The sequence below is a fragment of the Bison bison genome, unplaced genomic scaffold, assembly GCF_000754665.1.
Source record: "Bison bison bison isolate TAMUID 2011002044 unplaced genomic scaffold, Bison_UMD1.0 scf7180017864365, whole genome shotgun sequence".
In the NCBI taxonomy this organism is placed as follows: Eukaryota; Metazoa; Chordata; class Mammalia; order Artiodactyla; family Bovidae; genus Bison; species Bison bison.
The window spans coordinates 1,484,481-1,498,702 of record NW_011494937.1 but is presented as its reverse complement, the minus strand read 5'-3'; the positions used below and the strand labels follow the sequence as shown (position 1 = coordinate 1,498,702).

At 51.7% G+C, this 14,222-nt stretch overlaps 1 protein-coding gene across 1 annotated transcript in view; it reads left to right on the top strand.

Moving 5' to 3' along the window:
* Window positions 1–14,222, top strand: part of ZSWIM4 (zinc finger, SWIM-type containing 4) — a 24,371-nt gene that overhangs the window by 2,027 nt on the left and 8,122 nt on the right. The window contains exons 2-9 of the mRNA XM_010855523.1: window positions 1,372–1,573; window positions 3,228–3,584; window positions 4,905–5,053; window positions 5,137–5,287; window positions 6,445–6,612; window positions 9,079–9,216; window positions 9,549–9,803; window positions 10,487–10,622. Coding sequence (XP_010853825.1) covers window positions 1,372–1,573; window positions 3,228–3,584; window positions 4,905–5,053; window positions 5,137–5,287; window positions 6,445–6,612; window positions 9,079–9,216; window positions 9,549–9,803; window positions 10,487–10,622 — 1,556 coding nt within the window. The remainder of the gene's footprint in view (window positions 1–1,371; window positions 1,574–3,227; window positions 3,585–4,904; window positions 5,054–5,136; window positions 5,288–6,444; window positions 6,613–9,078; window positions 9,217–9,548; window positions 9,804–10,486; window positions 10,623–14,222) is intronic.

Genomic DNA, 14,222 nt, shown 5'->3' with positions numbered 1-14,222 from the left:
CCCAGGGCGGAAGCTATTAGAGTCAACTTTCCCAGCCTCAGTGGAGTTGTGGCTAGGACCTGACCAAGCCTTCCTCAGCCCCGACAGGCTCTGTCCTCTCTTTGGCTTTGGGTGGCTTTCTTTGCTCCCTGGCCTCAAAAGAATTAGGGAGTCTGCCTCGACCAATGGGTCTGGGCCAAGTGTGGATGGGGCGGGCTCTGATTCATGGCCTGGAAAATCCCTCCTTAGTCATCTGCCAACTGTCCCCGAGGCCCCCGGGCGAATCACTGGTCCTCCCACTTCCCTTTGAAATCCAGGACTGGGGACTCTGAAGGGTTCCTGCTCCTTTACTGTGTGTGAGACCCCCAGGACAATCTTAAAACCTTCTCCAAGGCTCCCATGTACCTGCCTCAGGCAGGTCTGGCCCTAGTAAAGGTCTTACCACGCAGAAGCAGCTCTTTGGAAGTTGGTCTCCTTACTTTGAAGAAACAAGGGCACAGAGAGGTTGAGAAACTTGCCCAAGGACACCCAGCCAGTGAGTAGCAAGCCTGGACTGGAATGTAGGCTCAACCAGCTCAGTTCATTGCCCAGAGCCCCCAGGGGTGGGCAGGACGTTCGTCCCTTCCTGGGGACCCTTAGCAGCTGGAACAGAGAGCCTGTCTTGGAACCTGGAGCTCATCAGCTGTGGGATCCTGAACAAATGAATTCACCTTATTTCTGAGCTTAGAATCCCCAGGCTGCCAAAATATTGGATTGTTGCTGGTAGAATTAAGGGTATTTAATATACATAAAACATTTAGCACAATGTGGGCTAAGACTGTGTAGGCCTGATCACTCGTCTTCTGATCACTTTTGTCTTCTTTCCTCCTGCCCCACCCCAACCCCACAAGCCTGAGGGGTGAGACTACCTTCCATTAGGATCCTGGGACCTGACATTCAAGAGGGAAGTGACAGAAAGTTCTAGAATACTAACAATGGGCCAGGTGTTATTATAAGTGCTATACATATTAATGCATATGTAATACTCATGACACCCGAAAGGCGGGTGCTCTTAACATCTCCTTCTTACACTTGAGAAAAACTGAAGCTCAAAGAGGCAAAGTGACTTGTCCAAGGTCATGCTACTTGTTTTATTTGGTTATTTTGGTAGGTCTTAGCTGTGGCAAGTAGGATCTTCACTGTGGCATCTTTTGTTGTGGTGGGTGGGTTTAGTTGCCCCACAGTGTGTGGGGTCCTAGTTCCTGGACCAGGGCTTGAACCCACATCCCCTGCACTGGAAGGCAGATTCCCAGCCACTGGGCTGCGGAGGAAGTCCCCAGGGTCATGGTACTTGTAAGCAGCCAAGTCAGGGTTCCAGCACCCGGGTCTCTAACACAGCAGCTCTTTCCACAGGTTGAGGAGCGGTTCTCCCGTGTGCCGGAGCCAGTCCAGAAGCGCATTGTGTTCTGGTCATTTCCACGCAGCGAGCGGGAGATATGTATGTACTCATCACTGGGGTACCAGCCCCCAGAGGGCGAGCATGACGCCCGGGTGCCCTTCACCCGTGGGCTGCACCTGCTGCAGAGTGGGGCCGTAGATCGTGTGCTACAAGTAGGTGAGTGCCTGTCCCTCCAGCCCTGCCAGTGAGGCCAAGGGTCCAGAGCATGTGTGGAGGAGCAGGGAGCTGGAAGATTCCAAAAGGCAGGCTTTGATGCCCACAGAGGGTTGTACAAAATATTCTGAGCTCAGGATCAGGGATCTGCCTCGACTTGAGTCAGCTTAGTTGGGGGTGAAGGTAGAAGTGTGAGACAGGGAGGAGGCAGTGGTTTTGAGGAGCGATTATAAACCGGAAGTGAGGGGAGGTTCCAGACCTCAGGCACTGGGGCCCAGGAGTCCTCTGGGCCCAGGGTTTAGAGCCAGAGGTAAGAATGATCCTAGACTTCAGGCAGCAGGGTCCTTGGTAAGAGTTGGAGGCAAAGTTTTTTTGTTTATTTTTTTAATATTTATCTTTTGTTGGGGTGTGTGGACTTCTCTCTGGTTGTGGCACACGAGCTTAGCTGCCCACACGAGGCAGGTGGGATCTTAGTTCCCCGACACCAGAGATCGAACCCATGTCCCATACACTGACTGGAAGGAGGATTCGTAACCACTGGACCAGGGAAGTGGCGCAGTTTTAGAGCCAGTGGTGAGAGACAGACTTAGACCTCAGGCAGAGAGATTCAGGTGGAGGTGGGGTTCATAGGTTTAGGGATGGTCTTGGACCTAAGGCAACGAGGATTTGGTGGGGTCTGGGGTGAAAGTTCACCAGCTCAGGGAGATGGTGAAGGATAGGGAAGCCTGGCGTGCTGCTGTCCATGGGATTGCAAAGAGTCAGACACGACTGAGCAACTGAACAAAGGATGAAAGCTGAGGATCATCAGTAAGGAGTGCTCTTAAAGCGCAGACAGCAGGGTCCAGGTGAAGGGAGCGGGTGGAAGTGTAGCTGGAGATGAAGGATGAATCTCGACCTCAGGAAGCAGGGCTCAGATGGGAACCAGTGGAGACTGAGCCAGAAGGCAGATGAGCCTTGGAATACCACACTTCACATGGTGGCAGGTCACGTCATCTCCCAGCTGGAGGCAGGGACTCAGCCAAGATGACCGTCTCTGAACCATGTCAGCCTGGGGGCCCCCTTGCCTGGACATGACCCAGCCAGCCACAGGCTCGGCCACCTCCAACTGGTATGAGGAAGCTGCTGTGTCCCTGCATGACACAGACAGGGCCGGCTGGAGCCTGAGCTGCCCAACCAGTCGGATGAGCCTGGCATCTGGGCTCCCCAGGGGCCAGGGAGGGGCAGGGGGTTGATGGGGTGACCTGGCCCCTAGCTGGCCCCCAAGATTCAACCCTTCGCCCCCAAGATTCTTTGGTATCTTCCCAGGAAATTCCAGGGTGCCTGGAGCCTGGGCAGTATCCATAATGATTCAAGGGCTTATGGTAATATTATTCAGAATTAGAATAAGAACAAGCATTTATTTAGCACTTACTGTCTGCAAACAGTGTTCTACATTAACCCATTTCATCCTCTTTACAAACGCATGAGGAGGATGCTACCTCCACATTTATTCATTAATATTCCCATTTCACAGATGCAGACACTGAGACCCAGCAAGGTTAGGTTACTTGTGCTAAGTTACTCAGCTGGAATTTGCACCTGGTCTTGCTGTGCGTCGTTGTCAAGCACAACCCATCTCTGGGGTGATGCAGCAGTGACAGCTTGGTTTTGGTCTTAGGGTTCCACCTGAGTGGAAACGTCCGGGAGCCAGGGGGCCCCGGAGAGCCCGAGCGGCTTTACCACGTCTCCATCAGCTTTGACCGCTGCAAGATCACATCTGTGACCTGCGGCTGTGACAACCGCGATCTCTTCTACTGTGCCCACGTGGTGGCCCTGTCACTGCACCGCATTCGGCACGCCCACCAGGTGGAGTTGAGACTGCCCATCTCTGAGACACTCTCCCAGATGAACCGGGACCAGCTGCAGAAGTTTGTGCAGTACCTCATCAGCGCCCACCACACCGAGGTGCTGCCCACCGCCCAGCGCTTGGCAGACGAGATCCTCCTCCTGGGCTCTGAGATCAACCTGGTGCATGGTAAGGGTGCCCCAAGGTCTAATGGGAGAGGTGAAGCCCCAGCTCAAAGCCACCTTGCTTGCTATGTGGCAGGCATGTGTCACAGCATCCAAAGATAGCCTTGATCTAGGAATGAGGGTGGAGCACCACCACCTGAGGCCAAGGTCACACACCTAGGAAGTGGCAGAACCTGGATTTGATCTGGCCCTGGGTAGACGAATGGTCAGAAATCAGCCAATGGGAAGATCCAGCCCCAGGGTAGGGGTGTCCCAAGATCGCAGGAGCAGGCCTGGGATCATGGATGGGTGGAGGTCAGGAGGAGTATGTGTGGACCTTAGTGGGTATGAGAGGTGGGATATGGTTAGGAGATACACCGGGAGGTGTTATGAATTCTGGGGTGGTTTGGAGCTACAAGTGTTGCTTAACTATAATGGTGGGAGGATGGAGTAAGATGGAGAGTGAATAGATGGATGAGTAGCAGGTGGAGGCATGAATGGATGTTTGAGAGTAGTGATGGGTGGCCAGAAATTGTTCATGATGGCGTGTTGGGGTGAACTGATGGTGTGGGAAAATGAATGGAATGAGTGGATGGGTGATTTACTGGGCAGTAGGTGAATGGGGAGTTGGTACTCGGCAGTGGAGTTGGATGGCATGTGCTTTGCTTGCGGAATTTGAGGTAGTGGACAGATGGGGTTGGTGGAAGATTGGAAGGACCAAGGGGTACATGGATTGAGGGTGAGTTGATGGGTGCATGAATGTTGTTATATATAGACTGACATAGTGGATGGATCAAGTATATGGGATGGATGGATGGACTAATGGATTGGTGGGCATTTGGAGAGATACAAATGAATGGATGGTTGGTGGGGGAAAAATAGATGGAAAGTTTGGGTAACTGGATGCATGGATAGCATGGTTGTGTGGGTCAGTGGATGAATAGGTCAGTAGTGTTTTGAGTGTTTGGTACAGATGAGTTGGAAAGACAAATAGGGTTGGGTAGGTGGATGGATGGATGGATGGACTGATGGGATGGGTATGTAGATCAGTGAACAGATAGGAGTTATGGGTAGGGTGGATGATGGACTAATGCGGTAGGTAGGTGTGCTAAGGGTTATGATGTGTGGATGGAAAGATGCATGGCATGACATGGGGGTGTGGATAGACCGGTGAGTGGTTTGAATGGATGCGTAGGTGATGCTTTGGGTAGGATGAGGATGGATGGGTGGGTGAGTGGGTTTTCAGGTGGGATGGATGGAATTTGGGGATGGATTGGGTGATTTGGAGGACTGGTTGACATATTCCTTTCCCCAGCACACACCTGTTTTCCGTCCCTCCTCACAGGTGCCCCAGACCCCACAGCAGGCGCAGGCATCGAGGATGCCAACTGCTGGCACCTGGACGAGGAGCAGATCCAGGAGCAGGTGAAACAGCTGCTGCCCAAGGGCGGCTACTACGGCGCCAGCCAGCAGCTGCGCTCCATGTTCTGCAAGGTGCTGCGTGGGCAAGCACGGGGGGCGGGGCTAGGCTCCGGAGTCAGAGCCCCGCCCCTTCTCACCACCAGGTCTTGGCACAGGTGCGAGAGATGCTGCGGATGCGTGACTCCAATGGGGCGCGCATGCTGATCCTCATGACTGAGCAGTTCCTGCAGGACCCGCGCCTGGCCCTGTGGCGGCAGCAGGGCGCTGGCATGACGGACAAGTGCCGCCAGCTGTGGGACGAGCTGGGTGAGTCCCAGACCCCAAAAGCGGAAGCACGGCAAGCTCCTGGGCTCGACCACCCTGAATCCGTCCTCATTCAGTAGCACCGCCAATATACAAGGGCTGTACTGAGCGCTGGGGCTACCACAGGCAACAAAAGAGATTAAATACCTGCCCTCAGGGCTTCCCTGATAGCTCAGTTGGTAAAGAATCCGCCTGCAATGCAGGAGACCCCGGTTTGATTCCTGGGTCTGCAAGATCCGCTAGAGAAAGAATAGGCTACCCACTCCAGTATTCTGGCCTGGAGAATTCCGTGGACTGTATAGTCCATGAGGTCACAAAGAGTCAGACTCTGAACGACTGAGCGACTTTCATTTCTTCTTCTCAGAGACCTGACACCTAGTAGGGCAGACAGAGAGGAGAAAATCCCACAAGCCCATTAGGCCAGGGGTCAACACACATTTTCCATAGGGCCAGACAGTTAATAGTTTTGGCTTTTCAGGCTATTTGGGTTTTGTCCCAACTATTCAATTTTATCTGTTGTAGCAAAAAAGCAACCACAAACACATAACAAAGTAGGCATGGTAGCATTCCAATAAACTGTATTTATGGGCACTATTTATTTATTTGAATTTCATATCATTTTCACAAATCACAAAATATTTTTATTTATTCCTCACCCCCTCCACCATTTAAAAATGTAAAAATGACTCTTAGCTCAAAGGCCATTCAAAAACAGGTGGTGGGGGACTTTCCTGGTGGTCCAGTGCTTCCAAGGCAGGGGTGCAGGTTTGATCTCTGGTTGGGGAACTAAGATCCCACATGCAGTGCAGCTCCCAAACAACAACAAAAAAAAGGCAGGTTTTATTTTCTCCACAGGTGGTAGTTCGCTGACCCCTGTGATTGATAGTGATAAGTGGTATAGAGAAAAAAAAATGGCAAGAGGAGTCTGGCAGCCAGGGTTTGAGTCCTGACTTCTGTCTTCCCAGCTGTGTGACTTTGAGCAAGTGACTTTACCTCTCTGAGCCATAAAGTGAAGAGAGGATGAATTGCAGCCTCAGAGGCCCAAGGTGAGAGTTAAGCAGTGCCCAGCACACAGCAGACACTCCATAAGTGTGTGCTGCCCCTGCTGGCATGAGTGCTGAGCCTCCTCCATGCCCACATTGGCTACCCTCCCTCCCCAGGGGCCCTGTGGGTGTGCGTCATCTTGAGTCCCCACTGCAGACCAGAGGAGCGGACGAGCTGGCTCCAGCTGCTTAGCAAGTGGGACAAGCTGGACGTGTGCCCACTGGAGGAGGGCAATTACTCTTTTGATGGGCCCAGCCTGCAGCCCACTGCAGCCCTCATCCCAGGTAGGAGAGGGGTCCCTGCCATTCCCCGCAACAACCCATCCCTATTGCCTGTGGCCTAGTCTCCCCATCATGGTGCTCTGGGGGAAAATGGAGGCAGGGCGGAGGGGACGAGCCCTTACCTGCCTCCTAGCCAGGAGACAGTGAGTGTCCAGGGCAGGGGCAGCAGGCAGCCTGAGGGACAGTGATGTGAAATATTTAAGATACCTGTAGTTCTGGGCTGACTCAGTCTCCTCCTGGCCATGGAGGCAGAAATCGGGTGGGGGGAAGGGGAAACAGAAAGAAAAGGAAACAGGTATTAAGAAGAGAAAGACAAGTAAAGACAGGCAGAGAGGAAGGGAGAGAAATAGAGGAGGAGAGAGAAAGAAATTGAGTATGGAGGGAGAAAGATGGACAGACCCAGTTGTTCATTTGTGGTGGCTCAGACAGTAAAGAATCCACCGCAAAGCAGAGACCTAGGTTCAATCCCTGAGTCAGAAAGATCCCCTGGAGAAGGGAATGGCTACCCACTCCAGTATTCCTGCCTGGAGAATTCCATGGACAGAGGAGCCTGGCGGGCTATAGTCCATGGGGTCACAAAGAATCAGACACGACTTTTTCATGTCGGACACTTTCACTTTCATGAAGGACTATGATAGCTCCCCTGACACACACACAACTTTAAGTCTTCTGAAAAAATTGGGGGCAATGATGGCACACTCATCACTGTATCCAGAGTCTAGGCCCAAGCTGGCATTTGGTGGGATAGAACTGTCCATTGCCTAACTGCTAGGGCCCCCCTCATGAAGCCACATTTGGGCACCTCTCCCACAGGCCCAGAGGAGGAGGTGATGGCGATGGCTGCAGGTTCCCGCCACACCGTGTTTGGCCGCGCCCTGCAGGCTGGGTCACTGCATTGGAGTGATGACCATCTGCAGAGGATCCTGGCCAGTGACTCCTACAGCCCCAACCTCACAGGCAACGGGGGCAGTGACAAACCAACCTTCGACCCCCAGGGCCGCCCGCTCTGGCTGGGCGAGCCCTTCCCCACTACCTGTGCTCGTGTGGACACCCTGAGGGCCCATGGATACCCCCGCCAGGCCCTGCGGCTGGCAAGTGCCATAGTCAACACCCTCCGGCTGCAGCAGCGACATCAGCTACAGATTTACAAGCAGCAGAAAAAAGGTGGGCACCAATCTTATCATCGTGTCCTGGGGCTGAAGACACAAATGCCAACTGCTGGGGGCTGTGGCAACCTGGAGGGTCTGTGGGTACAACAGGAAAACAGACCACTCAAGGTGTATTGAGCAGAAAGGACTTTAATACAGGGGATTGAGGGCTCACAGAACCAGTGAAAGGGATGCCATATTGAAAGGCAGGGAAGCCACTGCCTGGGTTCACAAACTTGAACTCCAGAAGCACAGAGAGTTCAGCTGGCTGTAGCCCTCACTGGGGGGTGGGGGCAGTTCCCAAGAGGACAACCCAGAACCTGCTGGCAAATCTTACATCTGTGCCCCAGACAGCCACACACACACCTACTCACAGCTGCTGCAGAAGAGTAATGGGCTCATTTTCTCCCACCTTTCACACCTCACACAAAGGGGTCTGGGAAATGTAGTTTCTATGCATCCATCCACTTGCCTTTCAAGAACATGGACCCAGCATGCCAGATCAGATTTTTCCAAGAGAGGTCAGAAATCTGGATTCTTTGATGTGTAATTTCCTGTTTTGTTTTTTTTTCCCCCCAATATGGGCAACAAATTCAAAATTGTATTCCATGTTGTATGACCCAAAAAAGAACATGTTTATAGACTAGATATGGGGAGCAGGAGGGAGCCACCAGTTGCATACTCTGGGTGATGAGGTTGGGTTGATAGGTTAGTTACCAGGAAATGGAACACAGGGTTTAATGAGGGAAGATGGGGGCTTTGGTATCTGAGCAGAACTCTAAACTAGCCTGGAAGCATAGGGAAAGCTCCTACCCTTCCCCAGGACCAGAGGAGGTGAGAGCTAAGCTTAGATCCTAAGGATGTACATGAGGTTCCCAGGAAAAAGAGAGGGAGCAACTATATTCCAGGTAGAAGAAACAGCGTGGGCTGGAGCCCAGAGGCAAGGGAGAGCTCAGCTTGTGTGAGAAGATGAGAGGATGTGCTTCCAGATGGGGTGGGTGCGTGACAGTCATGGGGAAGCGTTCAGATCCGTCCTTGAGAGTGCTGAAAGCTGGTTGAGCCTGAGAGAAGTGAGAAGGATTAAGGGTTCTATGGAGAGGAATGAGACTGGTTGGATGTTTTAAAAGCACCCAGTTTAGCCACGCCTGAGCCTGGGTGTGGGATAGGAGGCCAGGGAGGTGAGAGCTACTGCAGAGCTCAAGGGGGCAGAGATGAAGGTGCTGGATGGGCATCTGGAGGCTGGGCTCGGGGTTTGGGAAGAGGAAGCCCTCCTGGAGGGTTGGTAGAGGGGTGGGCCTTGAGCCTTTTTTTCTACCTTCAGAGCTACTGCAGAAAGGTTCCACCTGCATCACTAACATGGAAGGATGGGTGGGCCATCCCCTGGACCCCATTGGCTGCCTCTGCAGGGCACTCTTGGAGGCCTGTCGTCTAGAGGAGGAGACCCTCGCCATTTACCCAGGTATCCACACTGGGGACCCCTGGAGGAGGTGGGAGAATCACCACCCCTTAGCCATACTCCTTTGCCTAGTATTCCTATTACTTGGCCACGCCCCTACACTTGGCCTGCCCTTTGGCCAGTACCAGGTGCCAAGAGGCTTAGCTTCTGAAAGTGAGGCCACTATAGGCCTACCTGCTGTTGGAAGGTGGGCGCTACCTCCTGGTGTGTGCAGAAACAGCGGGCTCTCCATAAATCTCCCCCACCCCTACAGTATCCATGTTTAAGGTCAGGGACCACTAGAGTCCCAGGAAAATGGGTTCCTCCCCGGTAGCCTTGGTGCCCTTCTCCCACAGACTCGGGCCCTGAGAAGCGGAAGGTGGCCTACCAGCATGTCCCCGTGCCGGGGAGCCCTGGGGAGTCCTATTTGGCAATGGCGCTAGAGGTGGCCCTGCTGGGCCTGGGACAGCAGCGGGCCCTGCCCGAGGGGCTGTATGCCCAGGACAAGGTGGTACGCAATGAGGAGCAGCTGCTGGCCCTGCTGGAGGAAGTGGAGCTGGACGAGCGGTTGGTGCAGGTGCTGCGCAAGCAGGCAGGACAGCTGCTGGAAGGTAAGGCCACACTTCTAAGCCGGGTTGTTCCTGAAACGTAGGGTCGAGTCCACTGCAGTGGTCTCGTTGCTGCTGGGTTGGGAGACCCAGCCTCTGCCTTCCGGTACTTATTGTCTTACATACCTTATTGGTCAGTCGCAAAGTCGTGTCCTACTCTTTGTGACCTCATAACTGCAGCACGCCAGGCTTCCTGGTTCTTCACTATCTCCTTGAGTTTGCTCAAACTCATGTCCACTGAGTCAGTGATAACCATCCCATCATTACATACCTTGGCAGTTCCCTAAAGGGGAGGTCCAAATTTTGGCCCCGCCCCCAGAAAGCCTGCCAGCCAATAACGGCTGCTATTGATGAGGCCTCCCCCCTCTCAACCCTATCCTTGTGAGGCCCCGTCCCTACCACTTAGGGAAGCTGGTTTGGCCGCGCCCCCAGAACAAGTGCAGCCCTGCCTTCACTCTGGCAACAGCCTGCGTTTGAGTCCTACCCCTACCCAGAGGTCCCAAGGGTCTCTTTCCTTTGGATTTTCCAGTACGTGTCTTAGTTTCAGCCCTGCTTCCCACCCCTGGGACCTCTCTAGCCCCAACCACTCTATCTTGGGGCGGCCCATACCCCACTGGAATGTGGGGACCCCTGGGGAGAGGCGATAACACCCATACCTGGGGGTTGAGCTTGGGTTGCCCCCGCAGGGGGTCCTTTCAGTGGCTTCGGAGAAGTGCTGTTCCGGGAGAGCGTACCCATGCACACCTGTGCCCGCTACCTGTTTACCGCACTGCTGCCTCACGACCCAGACCTGGCCTACCGCCTCGCACTGCGAGCCATGAGGTGAGAAAATGCAGCGGGGGACTCCCCCCGGGGCGGGAAGGATTAGGGGATGGGAGGCTACTGGGAGCCCCATCCTTCCGCCTGCTCTCGCAACTTAGTTCCTGCAGTCTCCTTCATGCTGGCATTCCAGGCCGCTTGGTGCTCTTGCTGACTAAACATAAATATGTCATATTATTTTGAATTTGAGAAATCTCCACATGACACAGAACTCAGAGTCCTTTTCTAGGTTTACCCCAACCTACCTAAAGCTCTGGAGGCAAGCAGTGTTACCACTTTCATACCTACACTACAAGAGTCCGGATTTCTGCAAACTCGTAATCTGAAAATTAAAACTTGGTTCTCCTTTACGCCCATGATACATCCTGTTGTTGTTTAGTCGCTAAGTCACGTCTGACTCTTTTTGTGACCCCATGAACTGTAGCCTACCAGGCTCCTCTGTCCATGGGATTTCCCAGGCAAGAATACTGGAGTGGGTTGCCATTTCCTTCTCCAGGGGATCCTCCTGACCCAGGGATCAAACCTCAGTCTCATGCACTGGCAGGCAGATTCTTTACCACTGAGCCACCAGGGAAGCCCCATACCTCTGGTACCTATTCTTTTTTTTTTTTAATAACTTAATGGTTTCTTATGATGGTAAATCTTTTTAAATATTTATTTATTTAGCTGCACACAATCTTAGTTGCCGTACTCAGTTTCTTTAGTTGAGGCACGAGGAATCCTTAATTGCGACATACAGGATCTTTTAGCTGTGGCATGTGGGATCTAGTTCCCTGACTAGGGATGGAACCCAGGCCCCCTGCATTGGGAGCACAAAGTCTTAGCCACTGGACCACCAAAGAAGTCTCCTGTACCTATTCTTTGCACTTTGTTTTCACTGAACTTTTGCATCTTAAAGGCTCTATCCTGTCACATAACAGGTGAACCACTGTAGGGTGGTACCATGAAAAACCCAGTGTGAAACTGATAGACATTTAGATGTTGCAGTGAATGACCAGGTTACCATTTCCCATGGGCACCAGCAGATCACAGAATCAGAATAGTAAAAGGCCCCGTCCATAGTAAACCATGCCCAACCAATTAAGTGAAATCCACCTCCCACCCTCTGATCCTATCGTCCAGCTGCTGCTGCTGCTAAGTCACTTCAGTCCTGTCCCACTCTGTGCGACCCCATAGACAGCAGCCCACCAGGCTCCCCCGTCCCTGGGATTCTCCAGGCAAGAACACTGGAGTGGGTTGCCATTGCCTTCTCCAATGCAGGGAAGTGAAAAGTAAAAGTGAAGTCGCTCAGTCGTGTCTGACTCTTAGCAAACCCATGGACTGCAGCCTACCAGGCTCCTCCGTCCATGGGATTTTCCAGGCAAGAGTACTGGAGTGGGGTGCCATTGCCTTCTCCGTATCCTCCAGAGATACCTATTAACAATTTGAGAGCTTCCCTGGCTGTCCAGTGGTTAAGACTCTGCTTCCAATACAGGGAGATCGGGTTCAATCCCTGCTTGGGGAACTAGGATCCCACATGCCACATGGCCTGGCAAAAAAAAAAAAAAGTTTGAGGTGCATTTTCCAGAATATTTGAAAAGAATAATCTGTTAAGAGCCATGATTTAGAGAACACTCTTTTATGTATTGGACTTTTTTCCTAAACCAGTGCTAGCAAATTACAACCCACGGGCCAACTTTGGCCAGCTGCCTGCTTTTGTGCAGCCCCTGAGATAAGAATGGTTTGTATATTTTTAGATGGTTGGGAAGAAAAAAAAATTCTGTGACACATGAAAAACACGTGAAACTCAAATCTCAGTTTCTAGAAATTAAGTTTTATTGGCCCAGAGCACCACTCACTCGCTTGTGTATTGTCTGTGTCTGCTTTTACACAACAATGATGGTTGTGACACAGACCAAATGGCCTACAAAGCTGAAAATACTGGCTGTCCAACCAGTGCAGAAGAAAAGGTGCCAACTTCTGATCTAAATCTGACTCACATTATCCCATATAATCTTCTAAACACCCCAGCGAAATAAGTATATTTACACCCATTTTACACAAAGACACGCTGAAGCTGTGTCCCAAGTCACGTAGCAAAGTCATTTATTTATTCTTTAAATTTTTATTTATTTATTTTTGGCGGTGTTAGGTGTTCATTGCTGCCCGCAGGCTTTCTCTAGTTGCAGAGAGTGGGGCCTACTCTTCGTGGCTCTGCTCAGACTTCGCACTGTGGTGACTTCTTTTTCACGGAGCAGGGGCTCTCTAGTGCTCAGGCTTCGGTAGCTGTGGGCTTAGCTACTTGGTGGGGCATGTGGGATCTTCACAGGCCAGGGATTGAACCCGTGTCTCCTGCATTGGCAGGTGGAGTATTAACCACTAGACCACCAGGGAAGTCCAGCAAAGTCATTTTAGATATTTGGAACCAGAATAGTCTTGACTCCTTTTGCATGCTCTGATTACATTTAACAGCTTTGTAGAACTTTCTTAACACAAAATGTATGGAAACAGTGAGCTGAGTATCAAAATATCTTACGGGGGCCCCTCATTGAGTCATTCAGGAAACACGTGTTGTTTACCTGTTGTATGGCAGGCATTGTTCTGGTGCTGGAGATGCAATGGTGACCCAAACAGTCAAAAATTCCTGCCCTCATGGAGCTGACATTGTAGTGAGGGAGTGACAGGATGCACATTTATAGGTAAACTATGTTGTATGGCAGATGGTGACATGCAAGAGACGGGTAGAAGGGGTTGGGAGGGGAAGTTGCACTTGCCCATGTGTAGGGCATGTCAGCAAAGAGCTCACTGAAAACACTTTTTAAATCATTTTATTGATTGATTTATTTTTGGCGGTGCTGGGTCTTCACTGCTGCACAGGCTTTTCTCTAGTTGCCATATGTGGGCCTCTCGTTGCAGCAGCTTGTCTTGTAGAGCACAGGCTCTAGGCAAGCTGGCTTCAGTAGTGGTGGCACGAAAGCTGAGTAGTTGCAGCTCACAGACCCCAGAGCACAGGCGCAGTAGTTACGAGCAACTAAGCATGCGAGCTTAGTTGCTCTACACCATGTGGAATCTTCCTTGACCAGAAATCGAACCCGTGTTCCCTTCGTTGGCAGGTGGATTCTTACCCACTGCGCCACCAGGGAAACCCTGATGAGAGTTTTAACAGTGGGTCAAAAATATGGTCTCTGACTAGATCAGGATATGAGCAGGGGTCACAGATCCTTCATCTCAGGTGGTCGGGTCTTCTAATCTTGGTGAGTTTCTCCAGCCCCTTTAATCTTGCTTCAGGTGGTATCTTGGCTGTTCCTCCCTTGATTAGCAACTGTTGGAGTCCATCCATTGGAATGCAGGGAAGTTCTGGAGACTGGAGTCCTTACTTCAAGAAATGCCAGACAGAAAGGCCTCTGTGCCTGGGATTCCCACAAGGCCCTGATCAGTTTCAACTGCAGTGAACATCTTTGTCTTTTTAATTTTTACTGCAGTATAGTTGATTTACAATGTTGTGTTACTTTCAGGTGTACACCAAAGTGAATTAATTATACATATACCTATGTGTGGAGCTTCCCTGGTGCCACTAGTGGTGAAGACCCGCCTGCCAATGCAGGAGACATAAGAGACATGTTT